The sequence below is a fragment of the Lasioglossum baleicum genome, chromosome 11, assembly GCF_051020765.1.
Source record: "Lasioglossum baleicum chromosome 11, iyLasBale1, whole genome shotgun sequence".
Taxonomy (NCBI): Eukaryota; Metazoa; Arthropoda; class Insecta; order Hymenoptera; family Halictidae; genus Lasioglossum; species Lasioglossum baleicum.
In genome coordinates, this window is record NC_134939.1 from 13,484,030 (window position 1) to 13,500,298 (window position 16,269).

The 16,269-nt window shown below is 39.4% G+C and overlaps 2 protein-coding genes across 5 annotated transcripts; one reads left to right on the forward strand and one right to left on the reverse strand.

Annotated features, from left to right (window-relative positions):
• Window positions 1–1,198: 1,198 nt before the first annotated feature.
• LOC143213286 (acyl-CoA Delta-9 desaturase-like) lies at window positions 1,199–3,354 on the reverse strand. Of its 2 annotated transcripts, XM_076432992.1 has the most exons (6): window positions 3,039–3,354; window positions 2,613–2,667; window positions 2,534–2,548; window positions 2,266–2,471; window positions 1,997–2,182; window positions 1,199–1,884 (listed from the first exon to the last, which is right to left on the reverse strand). In XM_076432992.1, exons 1-6 carry the CDS (start codon window positions 3,041–3,043, stop codon window positions 1,599–1,601), a joined length of 753 nt encoding a protein of 250 aa, XP_076289107.1. In that variant the 5' UTR covers window positions 3,044–3,354; the 3' UTR covers window positions 1,199–1,598. The 2 variants fall into 2 exon arrangements, with proteins under 2 accessions (XP_076289107.1, XP_076289106.1); XM_076432991.1 differs by having other exon boundaries at window positions 1,210–1,884; window positions 2,534–2,667.
• Window positions 3,355–5,834: 2,480 nt separating this feature from the next.
• LOC143213285 (TBC1 domain family member 13) lies at window positions 5,835–10,980 on the forward strand. Of its 3 annotated transcripts, none has more exons than XR_013009938.1 (11): window positions 5,835–6,383; window positions 6,446–6,519; window positions 7,140–7,265; window positions 7,347–7,500; window positions 7,576–7,732; window positions 7,895–8,093; window positions 8,168–8,369; window positions 8,430–8,552; window positions 8,622–8,679; window positions 9,192–9,349; window positions 10,573–10,980. XR_013009938.1 is itself a non-coding variant. In XM_076432989.1 (10 exons), the coding sequence occupies exons 1-10, from the start codon at window positions 6,364–6,366 to the stop codon at window positions 9,267–9,269; spliced, it is 1,191 nt and encodes a 396-aa protein (XP_076289104.1). In that variant the 5' UTR covers window positions 5,835–6,363; the 3' UTR covers window positions 9,270–9,556. The 3 variants fall into 3 exon arrangements, 1 of the variants encoding a protein (XP_076289104.1); XR_013009937.1 differs by lacking the exon at window positions 10,573–10,980 and adding an exon at window positions 10,157–10,507; XM_076432989.1 differs by lacking the exon at window positions 10,573–10,980 and having other exon boundaries at window positions 9,192–9,556.
• Window positions 10,981–16,269: the final 5,289 nt, after the last annotated feature.

Below are 16,269 nucleotides of genomic sequence, written 5' to 3' on the forward strand. Positions count from 1 at the left end.
CCCAACACTGCTTTCTTAACATGTTTGATAGGTTGAATATAATATGACAGTGTTATTAAGTTCTTCTATGATAATATGTTTACTATTCTAGTCTAATTTTGTCATAACTGCATGATGTAAATAAATAATGAGATTATTGTAGATTTTTATGCTCTTGGAGGATCACAGATGAACTTACATTTAGAGCGTAAAAATATGCGTGGAGAATCTAAAGAGAACATCATTGAATATCCTAGAAAATCTTGATTGTTGACGCAAGGTTTAAAGGTACTTTTTATTCCGCATTCTTATCGCTACGTGATGGTTGCAAAATATCTGCGGTGCATTTGGAGCGACCAGTTTGGTTATTTTCCATCAAAATCGGAAGAAGCGGCGAATACACCGAGGGAGGCTGCAGCAGTGATGCCAGAATTATGGGTCGTGGGTTTTTTCCCCTCCGCTCGCTCCGCCGACTCGACCCCCCATTCTAACGCATCGTGATCTCGGCCGTGATCTCGGCCGTGATCTCGGCCAATCCAGGCAGTGATGCCAGAATCATGGGTCGTGGGTTTTTTCCCCTCCGCTCGCTCTGCCGACTCGATCCCCCACTCTGACGCACCGTCGTCGCCGACTCTGCCGAGATCACGGCCGAGATACTCTGATAGAGATACGTTCGTGTGCAGCGCGTGCGCAGTAGAAGCAACGTGGCGACGACGGTGCGTTAGAGTGGGGGTCGAGTCGGCTGAGCGAGCGGAGGGGAAAAAACCCACGACCCATGATTCTGGCATCACTGCATCCAGGAGCGCCGGGCTGGGGACAAGAAAGGCCCCGATGGCGTTCCTAGCGGTATAATGGCCTCGGCGCTAAAGGTCCTCGCCCCGGCTTACAGGAGCATCTTGGATGCGTGCCTGAGCCGGGGAGTCTTCCCCAAATGTTGGAAAGAGGCGATCCTGGTCCTCCTCCATAAGGATGATAAACCCGCAGAGTCTCCTCCCGCTGACTCTTGATCCGCTGAGCTCCTTCGGTGCGAAGTGGGTCAGTGGAGTGGGGATGAGTCGGAGTGGGAACGCGTAGTGGAGTAGGGTTTGCTGGCGCGCGGAGTGGAGATCGCTGAACGCGATGACGTACTACCGAGCGTCGTTAAAATTTGTTTTTTTCCTAGACGCAGAGTTTTGTTTTAAATTTGTTTTTTAATATTGCATTGTCATTCAGTTCTGAGCTATGTTTAAAGTTTCAAGTCTCTAGCTTATCGGGAAGTGATTTAAAATTCGGTTACAAGATTTGACGCATATAACGACGACGACAACTCGGCAAGCTAATATAAGCGTGGTAATAAATGAAGTAATAAACACAACTGTGTGTTCGAAACGAGTATCGGCTTGTTATTCACGCGTAAAAACACTATACATATATCGTACACTTTTATTTTCCGCTGGGGTTACAACATGACGAACAAAATTTCGGCGATTCTGAGGCGCCACTAATAGTTGCTACACCATTATCCAAAATATCTGTTTTTATAAATTGATTTTAATAAACGAGGCACAAAACATTGAACTATTGTACGAGGTGTTAAATCAGTTTCGTATCCATAGAAATGGAGAAAATCGTTGGAGATTTCACATGTCCTTTTGTTTTTCTCCGAGGTTGCCAACCGCGTTCACGAAGATGTCTCGAGCGTCTGTGTCTCCGTGTCTCTTGGCGTGGCCCTGAACGATGTTAGGCGTTACCATTTTAAGATCGTATGCCAGCCCCAGGTACGCGAGGATGTCGAGCACCTTAGCGGGTATGCAGAACGGTTGGTTCGTCATTCGATAGTCCCACGGGAAAGAGTGATGGAAGTTGTGGTAGCCGTCGCCTATCGTCAGCACCGTGACGAGTATCGACTGCACCGCTTTGATCCTCCTGAAATAACGACACAAACAATGTACAGTGGCAATTTGAAAACGATATCTTTCATAGAATGTCCGCGGTCCATTCCGTTCGAATTCGAGGAGCAGCAGCGTCGTAGACTCACGTGTCGTATGGTTTCGGTCCCCACCTATGCGCCGCTGAATTGATAGACCACGTAATGTGCAAGTTGGTAACGTACTGCAGAAGATATGCCACGAAGAAAGAGTTCCACAATGATTCGTTCCAAAAATACACCGGTACCGACACAGGTAGTATGACCGCGATTGGGATGTAGACAAACAAGAAGTAGCTGAAACGAGACCCGTCGAGAAATCACCGATCAAACGTCTCCGCGGAAACGTGGAAAGGCCGATAGAATAAATTGACATTCACTTGTGCTGAAACATTATCAGTTTGTCGTTGGTCAGCTCGGACCAGTCATTCTCAAGTTGCTTCTGTAGCAGCAGGGGGTGTTTCTTCAACATCAGCCAGCCCATGTGAGCGAAGAAGAGCCCTCTGGTCGAGTTATGGGGGTCGGCGTCCGTGTCGCTGTACTTGTGGTGCAGGACATGATCCCTCGCCCACGTGAACATGCTGTTCTGAAATTAACAGGAATTTTTTGATCGTCGGGAACCGTTGCGAGAACATCTAGCGCGTTTACCTGACCGGCCATTGTCTGGAAAAAGACAAGGAACAGTTTCAGAATAGGTGTCGGCTTGAAAGACCTGTGGGTGAGATACCTGTGCGCGCCGAGACATATTCCCATCAAGAACGCGAGGAATCCAACGAGGACCCCTGCGAAAATCAATTTAGAAATGACCGAGCAGGTACACTCGCGATTCAAACTTGGATCCACACAATTTTTTGTTATGGAAGGACCTATCGCTCATCCGTCCCTCGTTTCACGAACTGAATCTGTCCCTCGGTGTCAAATTGACACGGTTGCAAAAAGATCGATGAAACAACAAGGTAATAATAATAATAATGAGCTAACATTTACATCTTGGGTTTTTCAGTAAAAATAAAAATAAAAACATACGCGTGGAAAACCACGCGCGGCAGAAGTAAACGAAGTTTCGGGAAAATTTGCCTACAAATAAAAGAACAGTGGAAGAAACCTGTGTTAAATTGGCAGGAGGGACGGACGAGGGTTAAGCGGCACTCACCCCATAAAATAGTAGCGATCTGAGCGTGGTAGACCGCGGTGTACATGCCGATCACCCAGCCTATTTGCAACAAACTGTGCCCCAAGATGCGCGTATACCAAAGTTGGTGCTTATAGTTCATGTCAGTGCCATATCGTTGCTTTTGGAGAACTTCCTCGACTTCGTACGTGTTGTCCTTCTTGTGTTGATTCGTCTCGGTATCCATCTTTGCGAAACGATTCGTCGTCGGTCGGTGGTCAATGGCGGTGCATAAAGAACGCACAAAACCCGCGACGAGCAGCGAACTTTCACGGTCCTTCGAGCTCGCGCAGATTTTATATATCCGCGAAACCTTTCTGTATTTATGAGGCATTGTATTATTCGTCGACACTCTGACCTGTAATTAATTTTCTTTTCTTCGTATTGATGCGCTTTCCGGTTTTCAACCACGGTCGTTGTTGATCTGACGCAGATGTTTTAATGAGCAAAATTACAGAAACGAGACTCCAAATTTCTTCTATAGCACCTCGTAAAATACTTATATGTTCAGTAATTGATTAGTAAACAGCGCATCTTTATGCAAAATGGAAATTTTCTTGCAGTGTTGGGCAATAAAGAAAATTAATTTAAATAAAAATTTAAATAACAAGTCATTTGTTATTTGAATATTCAAATAAAAAGCAAAAATAATCATTGTTATTTGTGCAAGTCTATATAGAATTATTTAAAATAATAAAGTTAATTGTTATTTACAAATACAATTTCAATTATTATTTGTATCAACAAGTAATAAACTAAATTGTATTTTTTTATAGGCAGCTACCACTGGCGGTATACCAGTAAAGGTTGCTATAGCAGACAAAAAACGCGCACGTGTTCATTGTATAAAAAAAATACAAGAAATAAGAGAAGACCAAAAACTATTTATTTGATTTCCACCTCAATGCAAATGATAAATAATCTTTTATTTGCAAATAAGAATTGATAAACAGATCACTTTTGGAATCATTTAAATTACTTTTATTTAAATAAAAGGTTTAGTTATTTTTTGCAATTAAAATCACACGTTTATTTATTTTATTTAAAATAAAATTTGCCCAACACTGCTTTCTTAACATGTTTGATCGGTTGGAAATAATATGACAGTGTTATTAAGTTCTTCTATGATAATATGTTTACTATTCTAGTCTAATTTTGTTATAACTGCATGATGTAAATAAATAATGAGATTATTGTAGATTTTTATGCTCTTGGATGATCACAGATGAACTTACATTTAGAGCGTAAAAATATGCGTGGAGAATCTAAAGAGAACATCATTGAATATCTTAGAAAATCTTGATTGTTGACGCAAGGTTTAAAGGTACTTTTTATTCCGGATTCTTATCGCTACGTGATGGTTGCAAAATATCTGCGGTGCATTCCGACCATCGAGAGGGCGACGAGTTTGGTTATTTTCCATCAGAATCTGAAGAAGCGGCGAAGACACCGAGGGAAGCTGAAGCTTGATCGTTGGTAAAGGCATCTGTTGGTCGGCCACCTGTCGGCAGGTGCGAAACGTACGGCCGGAGCCCATTACCTTCGACTCGGTATCAATTGGCCCTTTTGTTTTCACTGGTTCCTCTCCACCGGTTCCCGTTTTACTACGTCGTAGTACGTACGCGCGACACGAGACTCAAGAAACGAGACACGCGATAGTCACCTCTCTCCGGATGTTATCGACTCGAGCAGACCCCGGAATAAAAACCTTCAGGCTCGCGGCGTAAACAGGAAGCGTCTTCGAGTTTCGGAAGCGAAATCCTCCCGAGGGAGTGTACCATACGCTTTCCATACGCGCCCATACAAGCACTTGCTCCCCCTTCTTTCGAAATACGGCACGCTTTTCTCCTCAACTAGAAAACTGAACGTTTACAAAGGTTACCCTTCTCGTGCGAAAACGATACCTAATTCATTAAGTATTGTCCAACGTTATTGGATATGGGTGTTAATGAATGCACACTGGTATGCACTTTTGTAATAAAACAATTCTTTATTTCACGGCGCGGGAGGAAGCAAACAAAAAAAGAAAATATAAATCAAGGAAATATATACTAAAATAAGAAAATATTTTATATATTTTTTTTTTGTAAGAAAATATAGGATTTTTCGGTCAAATTTGATTTACGTGTCATCTACGTTAGAAAAAATTGGCAAGTACCATTTTTATTTCATAATATAGGTCATCCTTTAAGTATTTACGATCTTAAAACATGAAATTTTATTGTTTTAAGCATAAACAAAGGTGTCGACCACTATAACGAATATTTATTTTGCATGAAAGTAGTTATTTTATTGAATAAAAATTCATGTATGTTGAAGGTTAAATATTTCGATACATATTAGTTCAGGCAACCAAACTGCGTAAACAATTTTAAAGCTTCAGCATTGAAAGCTTCTTTTACAAAATCTCAATTTTAAACCAGAAATCGATGCAGTGGTGTTCAAAGAATAAATTCGCGTAACGATTTGATTTGATCACACGCAATCCTGAAAATTAAGATTAATTAATAAGAACAATAAGGAAGACGCGGTCATGCAGATCCGTGTACCTGGTTGCCTGTCAAAGGGGTAAGATTGAATCCGTGTACAGTACAGATTATCTTTATATATAATCTCGATTTTAAACTAGAAATTGATGCAGTGGTGTTCAAAGAATTAATTCACCTAACTATTTGATTTGATCAAGCCTGAAAATTAAGATTAATTGATAACAATAATAAGAGAGACGCGGTCATGCAGCACCGTGTACCTGGTTGCCTGTCCAAGGGGTAAGATTGAAACATAACATTATCTTTATATAGCACATAATTTACATCGTAATACTTATGTACAATGAAATTAACATTCTACAGCCAAGTATACTAGTTCAATGTAATTTTTAGACATCAACGATCGTAAGAAATATTTTCGTCGCTGTTTTCTATTTAATAATATACATGTTGAACGTTCCTCGATCCGGAATAAACATTCACGTCAAATAGGTTAGGTTAGAGAGACCGATTATTTCGCGCAGAAACTATAGCATTCGCTGTAGTTGTAGTCACGGGAGTAAAGTGCCATATTGCAATGATAAGAAAGATTTCTCCGTACCGTGAGATAAAGAGTTCGAATGATTGTTTAATATAAAATATAAAAGACGGTCAATTGTCACAGGGGAGAACATGGCGGTTATGCCGCTTGTCAATGTGGCAGGTCACTGACAATAATATGAGAAACGGGTATCGCTGTACGCCCACACGTCTATCGAATGCCGATAACAGCTTAGCGAATTTCTCGTTGAAGACTGCACGTGCTGTACGGAACAACGATGAGTATTTTGAAAAAGAGGTAACCTTCCCGCACGTCTTAACCGTCTCGTTGATTTTTCATTAAGAACTTCGCTTCTACAGATTAAACGAATTCGAAGACGTACTGAACGCCGAAGAAATAGATCTCGTTAGCATCAAACGATTATGCTTTCACGGTAAGATTTTTATAATGTTGGGTATCCGCCCTTTATCAACATCTGAGAAGCCGATTCCAGGATTGTTCTCATTTCTTGATAACTCAAAGACGAGGTTTTTCAGGAGTCAAAAGCGCTAGATAAAAGATCAATCTAGACTGCTGTCTACCTCAAAAGTCTTATTTTTACGTTTACGAAGTGTAATTTGCATTATTCAACAGGATACAGCTGTCACAACTTGATGAGAATAGCTACATGTGCAGCTTTGCTGTAGAATAATGCAAATTATACCTCCTAAATGTAAACGCAGGACTTTTGGGAGAAGCAGTGGTATAGATTGATCTTTTAACTAGCACTTTTGAATAAGAAGCGTATCCTATACTCTTGCAATTCTGGAAAGGATAACACCCCCTTATTAGCGTTAGCAAACTTCTGTGCTTTGTTCGATACTGCATTTTTCATAATGCCACCTTCTCTTGGTGGATATACATTCTACAGTGTTAAACTTGTTATAAAATATATGTATTTAGCATGTACCACCTGTGGTACGTCTGAATTTGATAGTTTAACGTGTACCATCGATGGTACACATGATACAGAACACCTTAATCGAAGCCTAACGAATTACACATTGTTTCCAGGAATACCGGACGAAGGGGGCTTGAGACCGCTATGCTGGAAACTTTTGTTGAACTATTTACCACCGACTAGAGTCAGTTGGTCAGAAACACTTAGTCGCAAGAGAATACTTTATAAAACTTTTATCGGTATGCTGTTTATTGTTCTTCTGTTCAGGATACATTCTTGAACATTCTGTTCAGGACAATACAAAGGCTTGTTTGTTTCAGAGGATCTGATTGTCACTCCGGGCGAGGGGAACACTGATGGAGAAAGGGTAGACGTTACTCTTCACGATCATCCATTAAACTTAAATCCCGATAGCAAGTGGCAAACTTATTTTAAGGATAACGAGGTTCTTTTACAGATAGATAAGGATGTTAGGTAAATTTTCGAATAAAATCAGGCTTCTACAACCATCTAGCATAACTAAAGATAATGAATACGATCGTTCCGTAGGAGGCTCTGTCCAGATATCTCCTTTTTCCAACAAGGCACAGATTATCCTTGTAAAGAGATCGTAAACGCCAGTGGCCAGAAACGTTTACATCACAGAGTACAGCATACAGTTTTGAGAAGCGCAAACGTGGAGAGGAAAGGCCTTGGTGTTACTAAGGTAATCGAGTCTATAGATAAAATAAGGTAAAAAGTAATACTAACTTCAACTTACCATGTTCTTACGCTGACGTGGAAAGCAGCAGGTAACGGTAAATTGTTTTATCGAATAGGATACGTCTAAACGCGATATATTAACAATAGTTTTACGCGTTTGTCGTAGATCGCAGTTTCCATTAGGAAAGCTGCAGAAGATTATGCACCGCTTGCAGAAGGTGGTGAAGCACATTGGGAGGTTTTAGAGAGAATACTTTTCCTGTATGCAAAATTGAATCCAGGCCAGGGTTATGTGCAAGGAATGAATGAAATCGTTGGACCCATTTACCATGCCTTTGCTTGCGATCCTGATCAGAAATGGAGGGGTACGGTATAATGATTTCTAGACGATCCGGATGATACATTGATCGATTTATTAATGAAATTTAATGTTTTGTAGAACACGCCGAGGCAGATACCTTTTTTTGTTTCACCAATTTAATGGCTGAAATTCGAGACTTTTTCATAAAGTCTCTGGACGAAGCAGAGTTTGGCATCAACTCGATGATGAGCAAACTTACCACACAAGTGAAAGCTAACGATCCCGAAGTTTGGATGCGTTTACGCCAACAAGAATTGTGCCCACAATATTACAGTTTCAGGTAGGTCGATTACATGCGCGTTGCTCTGTTCATTGAATCGAATTTAAACATTTTTCCCAGGTGGCTGACGCTTCTCCTGTCTCAAGAGTTCCCGTTACCCGATGTCATGAGAATTTGGGACTCTCTGTTCGCCGACGAGAACAGATTCAGTTTTCTAATTCATATTTGCTGTGCCATGATCTTGTAATTAACCGATTGTCTGTGTAAAGTGGATCATTAGTCGTTCGTATAAATACACACGGAACTTTTCAGGTTACTGAGGGACCAACTGCTTGCTGGCGATTTTGCTACGAACGTTAAACTTTTACAAGTAAGCCAAGGAACATAATGAATATACAGGATGATATTCACAATGAATATCTCCGTTCTTTTAGTAATACAAGAAAATGTTTGGTTCAGTGGGTCCGATATTTCAAGGTCACCGTCGTATTTTGACTGGCGTAATGTAATAGCTAATGAAAAGACAAATTTAACCACGTATAAGTTTTTCATTTATTATGTTTTTCAAGAATAACTCCTTCGAAGGTTATTTGAAGGTCAACACATTATACATGGTTGAATTTGTCTTTTCATTAGCTGTAACCTTACACTAGTCAAAGTACGTAGTTCCATTTAAAAAAACGACGATGATCTCGAAATCTCGGAAAATATGACCTGAAGAAAAAAAATATCTCCCTCACAATAATTGCCCTACTGAATCAAACATTTTCTGCCTGAAACATTTTATTGTATTACTAAAAATAACGGAGATATTTTCGCTGTGAGTAACCCTTTATATACAATGAACTTTCTGTATATACAATGAATGAATTTTCCTTCTAGAATTTTCCTTCGATGGACATTCAGATAGTGCTTTCCAAGGCTGCCGCGTTAGCAGGGAAGTGTTTAAATTCACCGTAACATACGGTTGCGTGCAGCTCCGTGCAGAACTGAAATCGTAAACCGATGAAGAGTTTGAACTATTCAAAGGTCTGATTTAGGTATGCCGTTGTTCTCTTTATTTTTTTCCCTCTGCTTTTACTTCTTGTGTATTGGTAATTTTTGTTATATATGTCCGAGCTGTTTAAAACACAAAATGTTGTGTAGAGAAATGTTTAAATGATCAGCATGGAGATTCTTGAATTGTGTTAAATATAGACACGAAAAATGTAGGGAGAGAATCGAATAAAAATATTATTTTCATTTTATAGATTTTATGTTAATCCGCGCAACTATTTTTAATCGTTTTGTTGGAAAGTTAATAGTTCAGGCGCTACATTAAACGATGTTTGCCTTAGGAAACCTTGTACGACCGAATTCTAGATTAGAACTACATATCTGCTTCACATTTACGAATAGATAAGCTTGTCGGTGCGAAGCAGATGTGGATGTTCTATATATACAATTCTCTAGCATAATAAAATACAATGATATTGTGCGCGAGAATCGTTGAAATGTAAAATGATTTTAAGTAACGTTTTATACTGTCAAGAAATAAAAACCCTTTGCGTTTGTATAAGATGGTTAAGATCTAAATGTAGCTCTCTATTTCCTTGTACTACGACGAGATTCAGAGAAGTTCTTAACCTTGAACAAGATTTAATTTCTGCGAATGTTATTATTACACCTTATTGAGAAACATTTCTCATGAAATGCCAGATCAGGTAAAATAAAAGATTTCACATTCTAAAGAATTAGCAATGCAACATTTGTACATATCACTTTCCTATCGATTTGATTAATTTGTTGTATTATTCGAAATAGTGTTAATCTCACCTATAAGATTTTATTGTGTGTTTCTCGATAAGGTTGAGAAGAGGTGTGGAAGATCTGTGCTGTGAATGAACAAATCAGCCATAAGAAAAATGTTAATCTTGTTAACTGTAAGAGAGATTCGAGAAGGGATGTTTTTGTATGCTTTAAAAGCATATTTATTCGTGATGTTGAAAATCAATAGAGAAGTAGAACGAAAATGTTCAAGAACGTTTGGAATACTGGCTGATTCAGTACGCATTTTGTATCGATTAAACAGTAATACATTATTATTGTTTGTACGCGCAATAATTACATAATCTGTTTAAGTAAAATATTATTATATTTTGTAATCTTATTTTTGTAATGACCTACGACATTTGTCCTACGTTTATAAAATAAAGCAATGTTATATTTGCATAAAATGTTGTATATATGTATCGTTTCATCCTTTATGATAACTCTGTTCCAGGAGAAGGTCCGGGGGATGAAATTAGGCGAGATGCAGTGGATACTTACGAAATACGTGGAATATATATATATATGTATATATATACATATATATATATATATAACGTGGAACAGAACCGACGTCATCTTTAGCAGGAAACAGAACCCACTTCGGTTTCGATGTTCCCACCATTTCCTACATTATCTTCAGTATGGAACAGAACCTACATCACCGACGCTCTCGTCGGTGCCTACATTATCTTCAGCATGGAAGAGAACCAACATCATCTCTAGCAGAAAACAAAACCTACTTCGCATTCGGCAGTTCCACCATTTTCTACATTATCTTCAGCATGGAACAGAACCTACCTCATCTTTAGCATGGAACAGAACCAGCCAATCAACATTCTTGTTATAAATAGTTAGAATAAAAGTTATGTACACGTACAATTCAACCATTTTATGTATGTATCTACAATGCATAAATAAAGACAATGTAATAAAAATTGATATCTACGTTATATTTATTGCATCACCATTTTTTCGCCCTTCCGACTCGTCGTTGACTTATACTACTGAATTTCGTTCCACCTCCTTCGATATCATGTGCTCCTAATACAAAGTTCAATTTTCGAGATTTTCGAAAATTTTCGCCAATTTTCGACCGTCTGACTTGTCGTTGAGTTGCACTACTGAATTTCGTGCCACCTCCTTCGACATCATGTGCTCCTAATACAAAGTTCAATTTTCGAGATTTTCGAAAATTTTCGACCGTCTGACTTGTTGTTGACTTATACTACTGAATTTCGTGCCACCTCCTTCGACATCATGTGCTCCTAATACAAAGTTCAATTTTCGAGATTTTCGAAAATTTTCGACCGTCTGACTTGTTGTTGACTTATACTACTGAATTTCGTGCCACCTCCTTGGACATCATGTTCTCCTAATACAAAATTCAATTTTCGAGATTTTTGAAAATTTTCGCCAATTTTCGACCGTCTGACTTGTTGTTGACTTATACTACTGAATTTCGTGCCACCTCCTTGGACATCATGTGCTCCTAATACAAAGTTCAATTTTCGAGATTTTCGAAAATTTTCGACCGTCTGACTTGTTGTTGACTTATACTACTGAATTTCGTGCCACCTCCTTGGACATCATGTTCTCCTAATACAAAATTCAATTTTCGAGATTTTCGAAAATTTTCGCCAATTTTCGACCGTCTGACTTGTTGTTGACTTATACTACTGAATTTCGTGCCACCTCCTTGGACATCATGTGCTCCTAATACAAAGTTCAATTTTCGAGATTTTCGAAAATTTTCGACCGTCTGACTTGTTGTTGACTTATACTACTGAATTTCGTGCCACCTCCTTGGACATCATGTTCTCCTAATACAAAATTCAATTTTCGAGATTTTTGAAAATTTTCGCCAATTTTCGACCGTCTGACTTGTTGTTGACTTATACTACTGAATTTCGTGCCACCTCCTTGGACATCATGTGCTCCTAATACAAAGTTCAATTTTCGAGATTTTCGAAAATTTTCGACCGGCTGACTTGTTGTTGACTTATACTACTGAATTTCGTGCCACCTCCTTGGACATCATGTTCTCCTAATACAAAATTCAATTTTCGAGATTTTCGAAAATTTTCGCCAATTTTCGACCGTCTGACTTGTTGTTGACTTATACTACTGAATTTCGTGCCACCTCCTTGGACATCATGTTCTCCTAATACTTTCTCAATTTTCGAAAATTTTCGCCATTTTTCGACCGTCTGACTTGTCATTGACTTATACTACTGAATTTCGTGCCACCTCCTTCGACATCATGTGCTCGTAATACAAAGTTCAATTTTCGAGATTTTCGAAAATTTTCGACCGTCTGACTTGTTGTTGACTTATACTACTGAATTTCGTGCCACCTCCTTGGACATCATGTTCTCCTAATACAAAATTCAATTTTCGAGATTTTTGAAAATTTTCGCCAATTTTCGACCGTCTGACTTGTTGTTGACTTATACTACTGAATTTCGTGCCACCTCCTTGGACATCATGTGCTCCTAATACAAAGTTCAATTTTCGAGATTTTCGAAAATTTTCGACCGTCTGACTTGTTGTTGACTTATACTACTGAATTTCGTGCCACCTCCTTGGACATCATGTGCTCCTAATACAAAGTTCAATTTTCGAGATTTTCGAAAATTTTCGACCGTCTGACTTGTTGTTGACTTATACTACTGAATTTCGTGCCACCTCCTTGGACATCATGTTCTCCTAATACAAAATTCAATTTTCGAGATTTTCGAAAATTTTCGCCAATTTTCGACCGTCTGACTTGTCGTTGACTTATACTACTGAATTTCGTGCCACCTCCTTGGACATCATGTGCTCCTAATACAAAGTTCAATTTTCGAGATTTTCGAAAATTTTCGACCGTCTGACTTGTTGTTGACTTATACTACTGAATTTCGTGCCACCTCCTTGGACATCATGTTCTCCTAATACAAAGTTCGATTTTGCGAAAAGTGTTCAAAAACCTTGAAAATTGAACTTTGTATTAGGAGAACATGATATCGGAGGAGGTGGCACGAAATTCAGTAGTACAACTCAACGATAATTCAGACGGTCGAAAATTGGCGAAAATTTTCGAAAATCTCGAAAATTGAATTTTGTATTAGGAGAACATGATGTCCAAGGAGGTGGCACGAAATTCAGTAGTATAAGTCAACAACAAGTCAGACGGTCGAAAATTTTCGAAAATCTCGAAAATTGAACTTTGTATTAGGAGCACATGATGTCGAAGGAGGTGGCACGAAATTCAGTAGTATAAGTCAATGACAAGTCAGACGGTCGAAAAATGGCGAAAATTTTCGAAAATTGAGAAAGTATTAGGAGAACATGATATCGAAGGAGGTGGCACGAAATTCAGTAGTATAAGTCAACAACAAGTCAGACGGTCGAAAATTTACGAAAATCTCGAAAATTGAACTTTGTATTAGGAGCACATGATGTCCAAGGAGGTGGCACGAAATTCAGTAGTATAAGTCAACAACAAGTCAGACGGTCGAAAATTTTCGAAAATCTCGAAAATTGAACTTTGTATTAGGAGCACATGATGTCGAAGGAGGTGGCACGAAATTCAGTAGTATAAGTCAATGACAAGTCAGACGGTCGAAAAATGGCGAAAATTTTCGAAAATTGAGAAAGTATTAGGAGAACATGATATCGAAGGAGGTGGCACGAAATTCAGTAGTATAAGTCAACAACAAGTCAGACGGTCGAAAATTTACGAAAATCTCGAAAATTGAACTTTGTATTAGGAGCACATGATGTCCAAGGAGGTGGCACGAAATTCAGTAGTATAAGTCAACAACAAGTCAGACGGTCGAAAATTGGCGAAAATTTTCGAAAATCTCGAAAATTGAATTTTGTATTAGGAGAATATGATATTCAAGGAGGTGGCACGAAATACAGTAGTACGACTCAATAACAAGGCGGCCGACAATTTTTCAAAAATCGAATCTTGTTTTGTGTATCACAAGTTTTCGAAGATATTAATCTAATTCTATTATGGAATATTCATATGCAGGGTTGAGAAAAAAGAACACATTAATATTGTTGTAACTAATATTCTTTATTCTTCACAAAAATAAATACAATATTAAACGTGTATAGTGGTGAGAGATAAAGAGTAACATTAGAACTACAGGAGCTGCGGATAGGCAGACCTGGTGATAGATTCTTCTTGCCCTTGTGCCGTCGCGGAGTAATCTACAATTCAGAACAATAGCAAATCTTAGACAATATACTATATTGAATACAGAATATACAGTTCTTGCTAATAGAGAGACTCTTAGAGCTCATACTTGCCTATTATGTACCAGGGGATTCGTAGTCACACGGAGAAGTAGGTGGCACGATCGTCTCTCTATCCTTTTTGTCTTACGTATTATGAAGGTAAGGAAAATGAGTTCATAAATCCGCCCCCACAGATTAGGGCGCGCAGTGGCTCAGTGGGTAGAGCGCGCGCGACTCCGTGATCTCGGGTTCTCGAATCCCGCCGCCGACACCTCTGGAAATATTCCATATGCCTTTTTCAAAACTGTGGTTTCAAGGTGGTTCGGGACCCACCTTATAAAGGTTATAAAACGTTTATAAAACTGTAGGTGCCGCTGAAACTAGGCGATAGTGATAGGGTTGTCAGAAATGTTTTATCCAAATATAGAAGAAGTAGTGAAAACTGCAATTATGTATAGATGAGATAGGCTCAAAATATAGGAGCTCAAGTAAAAGAGGTACACAGCACATTTTAAACTTTTTTATTTAAACAAAGATTTTTGAAAATCATATGCTATTCAAATATGATATAGAAGATCAAGTTCAAATATAGAAGACTCATATCAAATATAGAAGATCTGGCAACCCTAGATAGTGACGAGAGTGGTGGAAGAGAGGGGAGTGTGGTAAATGTGGATTTGAAACCCTGAGGGGACCCAAATATCATTACATACATTACGTATATTACATATATTTGCATAAAAATACAAAATATGTGATTATTTACAAAATCCGCCCCCATAGATGGCGCCACTCTGATGTTGTCCACGGAGTGACGGCTATGTCCAGGTTTCGTTCAAACTTCTTTTCGCGTAACGTGAAACGAAACTATCGTAATATCTTCTATGCAGATATATTTACAAGTAATGTTGCTTTTATTTAGAAAACGCTGCTTAATATTTGTCACTGTAACTGTTGGCTAAAGTGTACGATTATCAAATGAATTTTACATGCCGAAGGATCAATTCAAAGGGGTAGCTCGCTTACGAAAGCAACCCTCTTTGAACTAATCACTGGATAATGGACACATTTATATTCGTTCGTTGTACCCGGCGAACCCTGCTGTTGGTTGAATATCATTCAATCCCTCCGTCACAACTAGACTGCGGAGATTTTACGCATTTACGGGACAAATGAGTACGTGCAATTTAAAGCAATGGACATTTAATATCATTAAGACTAGGACAACAGAGTTCTTCTCTCGAGGACGTCGCAATCTTTTTCAAACGACAGTTGCACCAAAGCGACGACAAATGAAAAAACGCGCCGATTTGGTAGGTGGACGGGGTAGTTTCGGGAAATAGACGATGTCGAAGGGATGCCTGTGGACGGAGAGTGTCGAATGTAATACATAGAAAGAGCAAGGAATACATAGATAGATGCGCATATTCGAAGCCCGGGGGTGTTTGCATGTTTCTGGCTCCATGTCCGAGAGAGCATGCTTCCGGCTGATCGCCCACATACATTTTCGTTAAAACGCGTGTTCCGTTCGTTTCATTAATTTTAATGCTCGCCGAGCATTCTGTTCATTTCTGCGCAACATATGAATATGGGATTCGCTGTTCTCCCTCTCTTTCTCTGGCGTTGCTGTTCTCTGTCCGTTTGCAGCTACCCCTCGTGCAGTTTCTCTGATTCCTCTTTCGCGCTGGAGCAGGGCGCGGAGCGTTGTGCACACGCGAAATCTGTGGCCGTGCGGACGTGGAACCGGCGTGTCTGCGTGGGCCGCGCCACGCTACGCCACGCCACGCCGCGTTATGCCACGTTATGCCGCGTTATGCCGCGCCGCGCGGTACACACAGAGAGAGAGAGCCGCGACGGTTTTCCGAGTGTATCGGTGTGGCGGCTACGTATGAGAGAGCAACGAGTTCGCTCATGCGAA